This window comes from Haliotis rufescens, unplaced genomic scaffold, assembly GCF_023055435.1.
Source record: "Haliotis rufescens isolate VD_foot unplaced genomic scaffold, xgHalRufe1.0.p SCAF_2, whole genome shotgun sequence".
In the NCBI taxonomy this organism is placed as follows: Eukaryota; Metazoa; Mollusca; class Gastropoda; order Lepetellida; family Haliotidae; genus Haliotis; species Haliotis rufescens.
In genome coordinates, this window is record NW_025963890.1 from 663122 (window position 1) to 681168 (window position 18047).

General features: G+C 44.1%; 1 protein-coding gene across 9 annotated transcripts in view; it reads left to right on the forward strand.

Moving 5' to 3' along the window:
* LOC124115611 (solute carrier family 4 member 11-like) overlaps window positions 1–18047 on the forward strand; it is a 115210-nt gene that overhangs the window by 82309 nt on the left and 14854 nt on the right. For all 9 annotated transcript variants that reach the window (XM_048399460.1, XM_048399455.1, XM_048399456.1 and 6 more), the window contains 5 exons: window positions 353–562; window positions 12249–12333; window positions 12565–12687; window positions 14184–14297; window positions 16605–16737. In XM_048399460.1, the coding sequence (XP_048255417.1) occupies window positions 353–562; window positions 12249–12333; window positions 12565–12687; window positions 14184–14297; window positions 16605–16737 (665 nt within the window). The remainder of the gene's footprint in view (window positions 1–352; window positions 563–12248; window positions 12334–12564; window positions 12688–14183; window positions 14298–16604; window positions 16738–18047) is intronic.

Sequence of the window (18047 nt, forward strand, 5' to 3'; positions counted from 1 at the left end):
TGTGTGGGTCCGCCAGTTGACTGTGTGGGTCCGCCAGTTGACTGTGTGGGTTCGCCAGTTGAATGTGTGGGTCCACCAGGAGACTTTGTGGGTCCGCCAGTAGACTTGTGGTAGAGAGTGTGCCCGGAGAATGGAAGGTCCAGGGTTTGGTCACAATATAAGTGCAATAAGCTTGAACACAATGTTAAACCCCATTTCACCTCACCTCACCTCACCTCACCTCACCTCACCTCACCTCACCTCACCTCACCTCACCTCACCTCACCTCACCTCACCTCACCTCACCTCACCTCACCTCACCTCACCTCACCTCACCATAGCCATATTATATCATTGCCTCTCTTAACTGCAGAAAACCACCAAAAACTACTTGGAGACTGGTCGGACATTTGCAACATTGTTCATGGACCTGGAGTTCCGGCACTCATTGCTCAGCATTACTGACGAGGATGAGTTTATCCGCCTCCTGCAAGCGAGAGCGAGACAGCTTGTCGTGGAGCAGGGCCACCCGGAACACAGGAAGTCTCTGCCCAACGTGTCGGTGTTCGATGTGGATGGGGAGGTAATACATGTGTCAGTCAACACACTTCATATTGATTGTGTCTGTGTTCGATGTGGACGGGGAGGTAATACATGTGTCAGTCAACACACTTCATATTGATTGTGTCGGTGTTCGATGTGGACGGGGAGGTAATACATGTGTCAGTCAACACACTTCATATTGATTGTGTCGGTGTTCGATGTGGACGGGGAGGTAATACATGTGTCAGTCAACACACTACATATTGATTGTGTCGGTGTTCGATGTGGATGGGGAGGTAATACATGTGTCAGTCAACACATTTCATATTGATTGTGTCGGTGTGGACGGGGAGGTAATACATGTGTCAGTCAACACATTTCATATTGATTGTGTCGGTGTGGACGGGGAGGTAATACATGTGTCAGTCAACACATTTCATATTGATTGTGTCGGTGTGGATGGGGAGGTAATACATGTGTCAGTCAACACATTTCATATTGATTGTGTCGGTGTTCGATGTGGACGGGGAGGTAATACATGTGTCAGTCAACACACTACATATTGATTGTGTCGGTGTTCGATGTGGACGGGGAGGTAATACATGTGTCAGTCAACACACTTCATATTGATTGTGTCGGTGTTCGATGTGGATGGGGAGGTAATACATGTGTCAGTCAACACACTACATATTGATTGTGTCGGTGTTCGATGTGGACGGGGAGGTAATACATGTGTCAGTCAACACACTTCATATTGATTGTGTCGGTGTGGACGGGGAGGTAATACATGTGTCAGTCAACACACTACATATTGATTGTGTCGGTGTTCGATGTGGACGGGGAGGTAATACATGTGTCAGTCAACACATTTCATATTGATTGTGTCGGTGTTCGATGTGGACGGGGAGGTAATACATGTGTCAGTCAACACACTACATATTGATTGTGTCGGTGTTCGATGTGGACGGGGAGGTAATACATGTGTCAGTCAACACACTTCATATTGATTGTGTCGGTGTTCGATGTGGACGGGGAGGTAATACATGTGTCAGTCAACACACTTCATATTGATTGTGTCGGTGTTCGATGTGGACGGGGAGGTAATACATGTGTCAGTCAACACACTACATATTGATTGTGTCGGTGTTCGATGTGGACGGGGAGGTAATACATGTGTCAGTCAACACACTTCATATTGATTGTGTCGGTGTTCGATGTGGACGGGGAGGTAATACATGTGTCAGTCAACACACTACATATTGATTGTGTCGGTGTTCGATGTGGACGGGGAGGTAATACATGTGTCAGTCAACACACTTCATATTGATTGTGTCTGTGTTCGATGTGGACGGGGAGGTAATACATGTGTCAGTCAACACACTTCATATTGATTGTGTCGGTGTGGACGGGGAGGTAATACATGTGTCAGTCAACACACTACATATTGATTGTGTCGGTGTTCGATGTGGACGGGGAGGTAATACATGTGTCAGTCAACACACTTCATATTGATTGTGTCGGTGTTCGATGTGGACGGGGAGGTAATACATGTGTCAGTCAACACACTTCATATTGATTGTGTCGGTGTGGACGGGGAGGTAATACATGTGTCAGTCAACACACTTCATATTGATTGTGTCGGTGTGGACGGGGAGGTAATACATGTGTCAGTCAACACACTACATATTGATTGTGTCGGTGTTCGATGTGGACGGGGAGGTAATACATGTGTCAGTCAACACACTTCATATTGATTGTGTCGGTGTTCGATGTGGACGGGGAGGTAATACATGTGTCAGTCAACACACTACATATTGATTGTGTCGGTGTTCGATGTGGACGGGGAGGTAATACATGTGTCAGTCAACACACTTCATATTGATTGTGTCGGTGTTCGATGTGGACGGGGAGGTAATACATGTGTCAGTCAACACACTTCATATTGATTGTGTCGGTGTGGACGGGGAGGTAATACATGTGTCAGTCAACACACTACATATTGATTGTGTCGGTGTTCGATGTGGACGGGGAGGTAATACATGTGTCAGTCAACACACTTCATATTGATTGTGTCGGTGTTCGATGTGGACGGGGAGGTAATACATGTGTCAGTCAACACACTTCATATTGATTGTGTCTGTGTGGACGGGGAGGTAATACATGTGTCAGTCAACACACTACATATTGATTGTGTCTGTGTTCGGTGTGGACGGGGAGGTAATACATGTGTCAGTCAACACACTACATATTGATTGTGTCTGTGTTCGGTGTGGACGGGGAGGTAATACATGTGTCAGTCAACACACTACATATTGATTGTGTCGGTGTTTGATGTGGACGGGGAGGTAATACATGTGTCAGTCAACACATTTCATATTGATTGTGTCTGTGTTCGATGTGGACGGGGAGGTAATACATGTGTCAGTCAACACATTTCATATTGATTGTGTCGGTGTTCGATGTGGACGGGGAGGTAATACATGTGTCAGTCAACACATTTCATATTGATTGTGTCTGTGTTCGATGTGGACGGGGAGGTAATACATGTGTCAGTCAACACATTTCATATTGATTGTGTCTGTGTTCGATGTGGACGGGGAGGTAATACATGTGTCAGTCAACACATTTCATATTGATTGTGTCGGTGTTCGATGTGGACGGGGAGGTAATACATGTGTCAGTCAACACACTTCATATTGATTGTGTCGGTGTGGACGGGGAGGTAATACATGTGTCAGTCAACACACTTCATATTGATTGTGTCGGTGTTCGATGTGGACGGGGAGGTAATACATGTGTCAGTCAACACGTTTCATATTGATTGTGTCGGTGTTCGATGTGGACGGGGAGGTAATACATGTGTCAGTCAACACACTTCATATTGATTGTGTCGGTGTGGACGGGGAGGTAATACATGTGTCAGTCAACACACTTCATATTGATTGTGTCGGTGTTCGATGTGGACGGGGAGGTAATACATGTGTCAGTCAACACACTTCATATTGATTGTGTCGGTGTGGACGGGGAGGTAATACATGTGTCAGTCAACACACTTCATATTGATTGTGTCGGTGTTCGATGTGGACGGGGAGGTAATACATGTGTCAGTCAACACACTTCATATTGATTGTGTCGGTGTTCGATGTGGACGGGGAGGTAATACATGTGTCAGTCAACACACTTCATATTGATTGTGTCGGTGTGGACGGGGAGGTAATACATGTGTCAGTCAACACATTTCATATTGATTGTGTCTGTGTTCGATGTGGACGGGGAGGTAATACATGTGTCAGTCAACACATTTCATATTGATTGTGTCGGTGTTCGATGTGGACGGGGAGGTAATACATGTGTCAGTCAACACACTTCATATTGATTGTGTCGGTGTGGACGGGGAGGTAATACATGTGTCAGTCAACACATTTCATATTGATTGTGTCGGTGTTCGATGTGGACGGGGAGGTAATACATGTGTCAGTCAACACACTTCATATTGATTGTGTCGGTGTGGACGGGGAGGTAATACATGTGTCAGTCAACACACTTCATATTGATTGTGTCGGTGTGGACGGGGAGGTAATACATGTGTCAGTCAACACACTTCATATTGATTGTGTCGGTGTTCGATGTGGATGGGGAGGTAATACATGTGTCAGTCAACACATTTCATATTGATTGTGTCGGTGTTCGATGTGGACGGGGAGGTAATACATGTGTCAGTCAACACATTTCATATTGATTGTGTCGGTGTTCGATGTGGACGGGGAGGTAATACATGTGTCAGTCAACACACTACATATTGATTGTGTCGGTGTTCGATGTGGACGGGGAGGTAATACATGTGTCAGTCAACACATTTCATATTGATTGTGTCGGTGTTCGATGTGGACGGGGAGGTAATACATGTGTCAGTCAACACATTTCATATTGATTGTGTCGGTGTGGACGGGGAGGTAATACATGTGTCAGTCAACACACTTCATATTGATTGTGTCGGTGTTCGATGTGGACGGGGAGGTAATACATGTGTCAGTCAACACACTTCATATTGATTGTGTCGGTGTTCGATGTGGATGGGGAGGTAATACATGTGTCAGTCAACACATTTCATATTGATTGTGTCGGTGTTCGATGTGGACGGGGAGGTAATACATGTGTCAGTCAACACACTACATATTGATTGTGTCGGTGTTCGATGTGGACGGGGAGGTAATACATGTGTCAGTCAACACACTTCATATTGATTGTGTCGGTGTTCGATGTGGACGGGGAGGTAATACATGTGTCAGTCAACACATTTCATATTGATTGTGTCGGTGTTCGATGTGGACGGGGAGGTAATACATGTGTCAGTCAACACATTTCATATTGATTGTGTCGGTGTGGACGGGGAGGTAATACATGTGTCAGTCAACACACTTCATATTGATTGTGTCGGTGTGGACGGGGAGGTAATACATGTGTCAGTCAACACATTTCATATTGATTGTGTCGGTGTGGACGGGGAGGTAATACATGTGTCAGTCAACACACTACATATTGATTGTGTCGGTGTTCGATGTGGACGGGGAGGTAATACATGTGTCAGTCAACACATTTCATATTGATTGTGTCGGTGTGGACGGGGAGGTAATACATGTGTCAGTCAACACACTACATATTGATTGTGTCGGTGTTCGATGTGGACGGGGAGGTAATACATGTGTCAGTCAACACACTTCATATTGATTGTGTCGGTGTTCGATGTGGACGGGGAGGTAATACATGTGTCAGTCAACACACTTCATATTGATTGTGTCGGTGTTCGATGTGGACGGGGAGGTAATACATGTGTCAGTCAACACACTTCATATTGATTGTGTCTGTGTTCGATGTGGACGGGGAGGTAATACATGTGTCAGTCAACACACTACATATTGATTGTGTCGGTGTTCGATGTGGACGGGGAGGTAATACATGTGTCAGTCAACACACTACATATTGATTGTGTCGGTGTTCGATGTGGACGGGGAGGTAATACATGTGTCAGTCAACACACTACATATTGATTGTGTCGGTGTTCGATGTGGACGGGGAGGTAATACATGTGTCAGTCAACACACTACATATTGATTGTGTCGGTGTTCGATGTGGACGGGGAGGTAATACATGTGTCAGTCAACACACTACATATTGATTGTGTCGGTGTGGACGGGGAGGTAATACATGTGTCAGTCAACACACTACATATTGATTGTGTCGGTGTTCGATGTGGACGGGGAGGTAATACATGTGTCAGTCAACACATTTCATATTGATTGTGTCGGTGTTCGATGTGGACGGGGAGGTAATACATGTGTCAGTCAACACACTACATATTGATTGTGTCGGTGTTCGATGTGGACGGGGAGGTAATACATGTGTCAGTCAACACACTACATATTGATTGTGTCGGTGTTCGATGTGGACGGGGAGGTAATACATGTGTCAGTCAACACACTTCATATTGATTGTGTCGGTGTTCGATGTGGACGGGGAGGTAATACATGTGTCAGTCAACACACTTCATATTGATTGTGTCGGTGTTCGATGTGGACGGGGAGGTAATACATGTGTCAGTCAACACACTTCATATTGATTGTGTCGGTGTGGACGGGGAGGTAATACATGTGTCAGTCAACACACTACATATTGATTGTGTCGGTGTTCGATGTGGACGGGGAGGTAATACATGTGTCAGTCAACACATTTCATATTGATTGTGTCGGTGTTCGATGTGGACGGGGAGGTAATACATGTGTCAGTCAACACACTACATATTGATTGTGTCGGTGTTCGATGTGGACGGGGAGGTAATACATGTGTCAGTCAACACACTACATATTGATTGTGTCGGTGTTCGATGTGGACGGGGAGGTAATACATGTGTCAGTCAACACACTTCATATTGATTGTGTCGGTGTTCGATGTGGACGGGGAGGTAATACATGTGTCAGTCAACACACTTCATATTGATTGTGTCGGTGTTCGATGTGGACGGGGAGGTAATACATGTGTCAGTCAACACACTTCATATTGATTGTGTCTGTGTTCGATGTGGACGGGGAGGTAATACATGTGTCAGTCAACACACTACATATTGATTGTGTCGGTGTTCGATGTGGACGGGGAGGTAATACATGTGTCAGTCAACACACTACATATTGATTGTGTCGGTGTTCGATGTGGACGGGGAGGTAATACATGTGTCAGTCAACACACTACATATTGATTGTGTCGGTGTTCGATGTGGACGGGGAGGTAATACATGTGTCAGTCAACACACTACATATTGATTGTGTCGGTGTTCGATGTGGACGGGGAGGTAATACATGTGTCAGTCAACACACTTCATATTGATTGTGTCGGTGTTCGATGTGGACGGGGAGGTAATACATGTGTCAGTCAACACACTACATATTGATTGTGTCGGTGTTCGATGTGGACGGGGAGGTAATACATGTGTCAGTCAACACACTTCATATTGATTGTGTCGGTGTGGACGGGGAGGTAATACATGTGTCAGTCAACACACTACATATTGATTGTGTCAGTGTTCGATGTGGACGGGGAGGTAATACATGTGTCAGTCAACACATTTCATATTGATTGTGTCTGTGTTCGATGTGGACGGGGAGGTAATACATGTGTCAGTCAACACACTACATATTGATTGTGTCGGTGTTCGATGTGGACGGGGAGGTAATACATGTGTCAGTCAACACACTACATATTGATTGTGTCGGTGTTCGATGTGGACGGGGAGGTAATACATGTGTCAGTCAACACACTACATATTGATTGTGTCGGTGTTCGATGTGGACGGGGAGGTAATACATGTGTCAGTCAACACACTTCATATTGATTGTGTCGGTGTGGACGGGGAGGTAATACATGTGTCAGTCAACACACTTCATATTGATTGTGTCGGTGTGGACGGGGAGGTAATACATATGTCAGTCAACACACTTCATATTGATTGTGTCGGTGTGGACGGGGAGGTAATACATGTGTCAGTCAACACACTTCATATTGATTGTGTCGGTGTTCGATGTGGACGGGGAGGTAATACATGTGTCAGTCAACACACTTCATATTGATTGTGTCGGTGTGGACGGGGAGGTAATACATGTGTCAGTCAACACATTTCATATTGATTGTGTCGGTGTTCGATGTGGACGGGGAGGTAATACATGTGTCAGTCAACACATTTCATATTGATTGTGTCGGTGTTCGATGTGGACGGGGAGGTAATACATGTGTCAGTCAACACACTTCATATTGATTGTGTCGGTGTTCGATGTGGACGGGGAGGTAATACATGTGTCAGTCAACACACTACATATTGATTGTGTCGGTGTTTGATGTGGACGGGGAGGTAATACATGTGTCAGTCAACACACTTCATATTGATTGTGTCGGTGTTCGATGTGGACGGGGAGGTAATACATGTGTCAGTCAACACACTTCATATTGATTGTGTCGGTGTGGACGGGGAGGTAATACATGTGTCAGTCAACACATTTCATATTGATTGTGTCGGTGTTCGATGTGGACGGGGAGGTAATACATGTGTCAGTCAACACATTTCATATTGATTGTGTCGGTGTTCGATGTGGACGGGGAGGTAATACATGTGTCAGTCAACACACTTCATATTGATTGTGTCGGTGTTCGATGTGGACGGGGAGGTAATACATGTGTCAGTCAACACACTACATATTGATTGTGTCGGTGTTCGATGTGGACGGGGAGGTAATACATGTGTCAGTCAACACACTACATATTGATTGTGTCGGTGTTCGATGTGGACGGGGAGGTAATACATGTGTCAGTCAACACACTACATATTGATTGTGTCGGTGTTCGATGTGGACGGGGAGGTAATACATGTGTCAGTCAACACACTACATATTGATTGTGTCGGTGTTCGATGTGGACGGGGAGGTAATACATGTGTCAGTCAACACACTTCATATTGATTGTGTCGGTGTTCGATGTGGACGGGGAGGTAATACATGTGTCAGTCAACACACTTCATATTGATTGTGTCGGTGTGGACGGGGAGGTAATACATGTGTCAGTCAACACACTACATATTGATTGTGTCGGTGTTCGATGTGGACGGGGAGGTAATACATGTGTCAGTCAACACATTTCATATTGATTGTGTCTGTGTTCGATGTGGACGGGGAGGTAATACATGTGTCAGTCAACACACTACATATTGATTGTGTCGGTGTTCGATGTGGACGGGGAGGTAATACATGTGTCAGTCAACACACTACATATTGATTGTGTCGGTGTTCGATGTGGACGGGGAGGTAATACATGTGTCAGTCAACACACTACATATTGATTGTGTCGGTGTTCGATGTGGACGGGGAGGTAATACATGTGTCAGTCAACACACTTCATATTGATTGTGTCGGTGTGGACGGGGAGGTAATACATGTGTCAGTCAACACACTTCATATTGATTGTGTCGGTGTGGACGGGGAGGTAATACATATGTCAGTCAACACACTTCATATTGATTGTGTCGGTGTGGACGGGGAGGTAATACATGTGTCAGTCAACACACTTCATATTGATTGTGTCGGTGTTCGATGTGGACGGGGAGGTAATACATGTGTCAGTCAACACACTTCATATTGATTGTGTCGGTGTGGACGGGGAGGTAATACATGTGTCAGTCAACACATTTCATATTGATTGTGTCGGTGTTCGATGTGGACGGGGAGGTAATACATGTGTCAGTCAACACATTTCATATTGATTGTGTCGGTGTTCGATGTGGACGGGGAGGTAATACATGTGTCAGTCAACACACTTCATATTGATTGTGTCGGTGTTCGATGTGGACGGGGAGGTAATACATGTGTCAGTCAACACACTACATATTGATTGTGTCGGTGTTCGATGTGGACGGGGAGGTAATACATGTGTCAGTCAACACACTTCATATTGATTGTGTCGGTGTTCGATGTGGACGGGGAGGTAATACATGTGTCAGTCAACACACTTCATATTGATTGTGTCGGTGTGGACGGGGAGGTAATACATGTGTCAGTCAACACATTTCATATTGATTGTGTCGGTGTTCGATGTGGACGGGGAGGTAATACATGTGTCAGTCAACACATTTCATATTGATTGTGTCGGTGTTCGATGTGGACGGGGAGGTAATACATGTGTCAGTCAACACACTTCATATTGATTGTGTCGGTGTTCGATGTGGACGGGGAGGTAATACATGTGTCAGTCAACACACTACATATTGATTGTGTCGGTGTTCGATGTGGACGGGGAGGTAATACATGTGTCAGTCAACACACTTCATATTGATTGTGTCGGTGTTCGATGTGGACGGGGAGGTAATACATGTGTCAGTCAACACACTTCATATTGATTGTGTCGGTGTGGACGGGGAGGTAATACATGTGTCAGTCAACACACTTCATATTGATTGTGTCTGTGTTCGATGTGGACGGGGAGGTAATACATGTGTCAGTCAACACACTTCATATTGATTGTGTCTGTGTTCGATGTGGACGGGGAGGTAATACATGTGTCAGTCAACACACTTCATATTGATTGTGTCGGTGTTCGATGTGGACGGGGAGGTAATACATGTGTCAGTCAACACACTTCATATTGATTGTGTCGGTGTTCGATGTGGACGGGGAGGTAATACATGTGTCAGTCAACACACTTCATATTGATTGTGTCGGTGTGGACGGGGAGGTAATACATGTGTCAGTCAACACACTTCATATTGATTGTGTCGGTGTTCGATGTGGACGGGGAGGTAATACATGTGTCAGTCAACACACTTCATATTGATTGTGTCGGTGTGGACGGGGAGGTAATACATGTGTCAGTCAACACACTTCATATTGATTGTGTCTGTGTTCGATGTGGACGGGGAGGTAATACATGTGTCAGTCAACACACTTCATATTGATTGTGTCTGTGTTCGATGTGGACGGGGAGGTAATACATGTGTCAGTCAACACACTTCATATTGATTGTGTCGGTGTTCGATGTGGACGGGGAGGTAATACATGTGTCAGTCAACACACTTCATATTGATTGTGTCGGTGTTCGATGTGGACGGGGAGGTAATACATGTGTCAGTCAACACACTTCATATTGATTGTGTCGGTGTTCGATGTGGACGGGGAGGTAATACATGTGTCAGTCAACACACTTCATATTGATTGTGTCGGTGTGGACGGGGAGGTAATACATGTGTCAGTCAACACACTTCATATTGATTGTGTCGGTGTTCGATGTGGACGGGGAGGTAATACATGTGTCAGTCAACACACTTCATATTGATTGTGTCGGTGTGGACGGGGAGGTAATACATGTGTCAGTCAACACACTTCATATTGATTGTGTCGGTGTTCGATGTGGACGGGGAGGTAATACATATGTCAGTCAACACACTACATATTGATTGTGTCGGTGTTCGATGTGGACGGGGAGGTAATACATGTGTCAGTCAACACACTACATATTGATTGTGTCGGTGTTTGATGTGGACGGGGAGGTAATACATGTGTCAGTCAACACACTACATATTGATTGTGGATATAGTGGATCAAAGATTATGATTTTATGTTCACAACCTTATGATCGTACTTAATAGTTTTGATGACTGAAAATTCACATTGCTGTTTTTTTTACTTTTGTGTGGTCAGTGTTAATAGATAAATGGGGCCCCAAGTCCCCAGTACCTAGTGCTTATCATAAAAGCTGTCATGATATGGATGAAATACTGCCGATATGACGTTAAATTTTAACTCTTTCTGACTGAGCTCCTTTTTATTATATTTTTATTAAGATAATTTAGCAACTGTTTATTTCAGATATTATTCTAGCCTCCATCATGTAATTAAGAACCCCAACAGGACCTAAGTGACTAGATTTATTTGGCTGAAGTAGGTAAAAGAAGCAGACCGGGTACAAAGTACAGCACAAAAGTAACACAATAAGAAAGTGTATGCTTGAATGACTTAAATACAAATTAGCTCAGTTATAAAATTTAAACTTAAAGAGAAAATATTAAGTTGCTAGTAGACTGTAACTTGTACCGAGCCTACAACCCACCAGGACAGCTAGAATATACTGAACAGAAAGGCAGCGGGTGGGCGGGGAACAAAAACAAACGTGTTGAAGTAGCATTCAGCTAGCCAATGACACCGAAAGGCAGGAATTTAAACCATGCCGCTAGGGTTGATGGGAAAAGAATATTAGGTCTCGTCAGCCCGAGATGAGAACATAGAAACATGCATTATGGGTTGAAACTTGACCTGGAAAACTTTATACACAAAGCCCTACCCCAGGTGGAACCTAGCAGGCTGAAAACTCTATAAAACAAATGATACACGCGAAGGCCTGTACATAAACAAGAAAGCCTCACATGGACACGCCAAATAAACAGACTGTCAACAAACGGTATGCGTCAAAACAAATGTTGTTGGGGATCTTAATTAATCGTTTTCAATCTACCGACAAAAAATGTGAAGATAAATAGAACCAGGACACAAAGTTCTTGTTTGCCAGTGTAAATATAGCTGATCAAATGATACAACTTTTTCAAACACAATCTACAGGTAGTGCAATAAATTATGATGCTCATTAAGTGATATCATTTTAAACAGAATTGACTTTAGGGTGTTCATTAATTTGTGTTTCAGACCAAAGCTCGGTGTCCCATTGGGCAGGGACTTCTGGGTGATCTCAAAAGGAGGCTGCCTCATTACTGGTCTGACTACAAAGATGGTGAGACAACTCTGTCATACTGTCACGCTTATCACATGAAAGTACATTCTTATCCTAACAGAGCTGTCTGAGCCGTAACTGTAACATTTCACATAACCTGTCAGAGTAAATATTATGTTCCTGAAGTTTGTATGTATTTCATTACCTTCAGGTTATCACACAAATTATCTTATTTAATAGAAATGTTTTGTGATATTTGAAAACAAAGCCTGTTTTCTGATTGCATGATAGGCGTCATCGGTCACAAGACCCCCCACAAAGTGGTGTCCACAACTTTGTTCCTCTACTTCGCCTGCGTGCTGCCCAACATCGCCTTCGGCATGCTCAACAGCGACAACACAGATGGTGCTATAGGTGAGTAGGCCATGCACCACTTGTCATCAGTCCACCAGGTGTGTTGGTCATGCACCACTTGTCATCAGTCCACCACTTGTCATCAGTCCACCAGGTGTGTTGGTCATACACCACTTGTCATCAGTCCACCACTTGTCATCAGTCCACCAGGTGTGTTGGTCATGCACCATTTGTCATCAGTCCACCAGGTGTGTTGGTCATGCACCATTTGTCATCAGTCCACCAGGTGTGTTGGTCATGCAAGACTTGTCAATAGTCCACTAGGGGTGTTGGTCATGCACCACTTGTCAATAGTCCACTAGGGGTGTTGGTCATGCATCACTTGTCAATAGTCCACTAGGGGTGTTGGTCATGCATCACTTGTCAATAGTCCACCAGGTGTGTTGGTCACACACCACTTGTCAATAGTCCACTAGGGGTGTTGGTCATGCATCACTTGTCAATAGTCAACTAGGTGTGTTGGTCATGCACCACTTGTCAATAGTCCACTAGGTGTGTTGGTCATGCATCACTTGTCAATAGTCCACTAGGTGTGTTGGTCATGCATCACTTGTCAATAGTCCACCAGGTGTGTTGGTCATGCATCACTTGTCAATAGTCCACCAGGTGTGTTGGTCATGCATCACTTGTCAATAGTCCACTAGGGGTGTTGGTCATGCACCACTTGTCAATAGTCCACCAGGTGTGTTGGTCATGCACCACTTGTCAATAGTCCACTAGGGGTGTTGGCCATGCACCACTTGTCAATAGTCCACTAGGGGTGTTGGTCATGCAAGACTTGTCAATAGTCCACTAGGGGTGTTGGTCATGCACCACTTGTCAATAGTCCACTAGGGGTGTTGGCAATGCAAGACTTGTCAATAGTCCACTAGGTGTGTTGGTCATGCACCACTTGTCATCAGTCCACTAGGTGTGTTGGTCATGCACCACTTGTCAATAGTCCACTAGGTGTGTTGGTCATGCATCACTTGTCAATAGTCCACTAGGTGTGTTGGTCATGCATCACTTGTCAATAGTCCACCAGGTGTGTTGGTCATGCACCACTTGTCAATAGTCCACCAGGTGTGTTGGTCATGCATCACTTGTCAATAGTCCACCAGGTGTGTTGGTCATGCACCACTTGTCATCAGTCCACCAGGTGTGTTGGTCATGCACCACTTGTCAATAGTCCACTAGGGGTGTTGGCCATGCACCACTTGTCAATAGTCCACTAGGGGTGTTGGTCATGCAAGACTTGTCAATAGTCCACTAGGGGTGTTGGCAATGCAAGACTTGTCAATAGTCCACCAGGTGTGTTGGTCATGCACCACTTGTCATCAGTCCACTAGGTGTGTTGGTCATGCATCACTTGCAGGGCTGGCTTAGTTGCTACAGACTGACAACACACTCACTGTTATAGGTCTGAATACCATGAAGTATTTGAGGTTTTGTTTGTGAGACATGTGACAGAGATTCAAGTAGGAATTCCCTGTAGACCTTTAATGTTTTGTTTGCAGGGGTCAAGAAGATCCTGTTTTCCCAGTGTTTTGGTGGTGTGGTGTTTGCAGTACTCGGAGGACAGCCTCTCATTGTCCTCCTGACCACAGCGCCCCTCGCCCTCTACACCAAAAGTAAGACAACAGACGCTCTGTACTTGAACAAAACACCCTCTACACCAAAAGTAAGACAACAGATGCTCTGTTCTTGAACAAAACACCCTCTACACCAAAAGTAAGACAACAGCTGCTCTGTACTTGAACAAAACGTCCTCTACACCAAAAGTAAGACAACAGATGCTCTGTACTTGAACAAAACGCCCTCTACACCAAAAGTAAGACAACAGACGCTCTGTTCTTGAACAAAACACCCTCTACACCAAAAGTAAGACAACAGACGCTCTGTTCTTGAACAAAACACCCTCTACACCAAAAGTAAGACAACAGACGCTCTGTACTTGAACAAAACACCCTCTACACCAAAAGTAAGACAACAGACGCTCTGTACTTGAACAAAACACCCTCTACACCAAAAGTAAGACAACAGATGCTCTGTTCTTGAACAAAACACCCTCTACACCAAAAGTAAGACAACAGACGCCCTGTTCTTGAACTAAACGTCCTCTACATCAAAAGTAAGACAACAGACGCTCTGTTCTTGAACAAAACACCCTCTACACCAAAAGTAAGACAACAGCAGCTCTGTTCTTGAACAAAACACCCTCTACACCAAAAGTAAGACAACAGATGCTCTGTTCTTGAACAAAACATCCTCTACACCAAAAGTAAGACAACAGACGCTCTGTTCTTGAACAAAACACCCTTTACACCAAAAGTAAGACAACAGACGCCCTGTTCTTGAACTAAACACCCTTTACATCAAAAGTAAGACAACAGACGCTCTGTTCTTGAACAAAACACCCTCTACACCAAAAGTAAGACAACAGACGCCCTGTTCTTGAACTAAACGTCCTCTACATCAAAAGTAAGACAACAGACGCTCTGTTCTTGAACAAAACACCCTCTACACCAAAAGTAAGACAACAGACGCCCTGTTCTTGAACTAAACGTCCTCTACATCAAAAGTAAGACAACAGATGCTCTGTTCTTGAACAAAACACCCTCTACACCAAAAGTAAGACAACAGACGCCCTGTTCTTGAACTAAACGTCCTCTACATCAAAAGTAAGACAACAGACGCTCTGTTCTTGAACAAAACACCCTCTACACCAAAAGTAAGACAACAGACGCCCTGTTCTTGAACTAAACGTCCTCTACATCAAAAGTAAGACAACAGATGCTCTGTTCTTGAACAAAACACCCTCTACACCAAAAGTAAGACAACAGATGCTCTGTTCTTGAACTAAACGTCCTCTACATCAAAAGTAAGACAACAGATGCTCTGTTCTTGAACAAAACACCCTCTACACCAAAAGTAAGACAACAGATGCTCTGTTCTTGAACTAAACGTCCTCTACATCAAAAGTAAGACAACAGATGCTCTGTTCTTGAACAAAACACCCTCTACACCAAAAGTAAGACAACAGATGCTCTGTTCTTGAACTAAACGTCCTCTACATCAAAAGTAAGACAACAGATGCTCTGTTCTTGAACAAAACACCCTCTACACCAAAAGTAAGACAACAGATGCTCTGTTCTTGAACTAAACGTCCTCTACATCAAAAGTAAGACAACAGATGCTCTGTTCTTGAACAAAACATCCCCGCCTCATGGAGCAGCACAGTATTTTCAGCCTCACTGTTCCAGTAAAATAAGTGATTTCAGTACAGCATGTAAAAGGATGCTCATTAATCATCTTGCAAAATTTCTGGTGACTTGTCTGTAGTACTTGAAAATATGATGCTGGATAAATGAGTAAATCTGATTAGTTGTACATCATTTTATGTACTCATTATATAATCTAGCTATCTGATTGGTCAATCACCATCTTGTCCAGTCAAAGTGGCACTTTGAGTTACCCCTCTGGTGGGACCACCGCCGTGGTCTAGCGGTAGAGCGTCTCCCCGGAGAGTGGATGGTCCGGGTTCGATCCCGCGTCATACCAAAAGACGTTAAAAGATGGTACTTGTTGTTACCCGGTCTGGCGCTCGGCATAAAGGGACTAAAACAAGGACTGGTCAGCTCGGAAGTCAGTATACTGTGTCTGAGTGGGGTATTCATGTTAAACTGCGGCATGGTATCTCAGTGAGCTAGCACTATAAATCGGCATCAGTCCGGACTAGTACAAGCAGCCACATACACACACACACGTGCATGCACGTCGCTATATAAGTGCAATAATCTTGGACGCGACGTTAAACCCAATATCACCTGACCTGACCTGACCCCTCTGGTGGTCACAAGATAGAACTATTTTATTTATGAAGGTAATCCTTCTCCTTTACTTTTGACACATGTAATGTAGCTGTTGTGTGTTTGCAGTTATTTACACTATTTGTGAGGACTTCCACTTGGACTTCCATGCAATGTTTGCTGCGACTGGTCTCTGGAACGCCTTCTTCCTCCTCTTGTATGCATTCTTCAACACCAGCAAGATGATGCGCTGGTCATCAAGGTCAGTGTAGGGAATTATACAACTACCGGTATATATCACATCTCACAGCAAAAGCAAAAATGATAAACCTATCACCCTATATTGCATCAGGTTCCTGACAACCTTGGATAAACCTATTAGCCAGCTCATCTGCCAAACCTAGGTTTTAAAATGGGTCACTTCTACACCTGCTTTGAGGTTTTACATTTCAATTGTTTACCTAGGTTTTACAATTAACGTTATATAAACTTGCCTCTTGATATGAACGCAATTGTGTTTTGATGATTGGTTAAAAGTCACATATTTTTTGTGCATGAAATTCCATGAAGTGAATCGAACCTGCAGCCTCACATATCATGTTAAGTTCTGTAACACACTGTTTTCCCACTGCGCTACCGGGCAGGTGATGAGAAGTTGTTCAATTCATCATGTCATGACTCCAGTTAGTCCATGCTTCACATGTTTTTTCTCTCACACTCTTTGATTGAATTCCTTGTATTGTTTCACTTTAAGGTATCTTGATGTTTTCTTATTTTTCTGGTATTCCTTGCATTTAGACGGTTCATAAGTTGGATAAAAATTGCCTCCTTGGTTTTGGTTGAAAGTGTAAAACCTTGAGCTGGGGAAAAGCCCTCGGGCCTACGTCCTTCTGGCTTCTCCCTCGCTTGCAGTTTTACATTTTCAACCAAAACCTCAGAGGCATGTTTTATCCTATACATAAACCAGGATAAGTAATGTTTTAGCAAAATTTGGAACACACAGTCAAGCTTCTTATACCAGGGCAGTGTTTACCATGCAGTAAATGGGTACCCGGAAGGATGAGATGGTATCAGTGAATGCACACTTTCTCATGTCTTATTTGCTTTAAAGGGTTGAGAATGAAATATGATTGCACACTGATCCATTTTATTATTGTTTTGACATTTGTAGTGTGTAGACTTGTTCTGTAACAGTGACTTTATTATTATGTTGTTAACGTCATTGACATTGATGCCGTGAGACTGCTACACAGCTCCTGGACTTAATGTACGACATTTTCCTGGTCCTCAGACAACACTTGCATGAGGACATATTCTTGGTCCTCAGACAACTCTTGCATGAGGACATATTCTTGGTCCTCAGACAACACTTGCATGAGGACATATTCTTGGTCCTCAGACAACACTTGCATGAGGACATATTCTTGGTCCTCAGACAACACTTGCATGAGGACATATTCTTGGTCCTCAGACAACACTTGCATGAGGACATAATCTTGGTCCTCAGACAACACTTGCATGAGGACATATTCTTGGTCCTCAGACAACACTTGCATGAGGACATATTCTTGG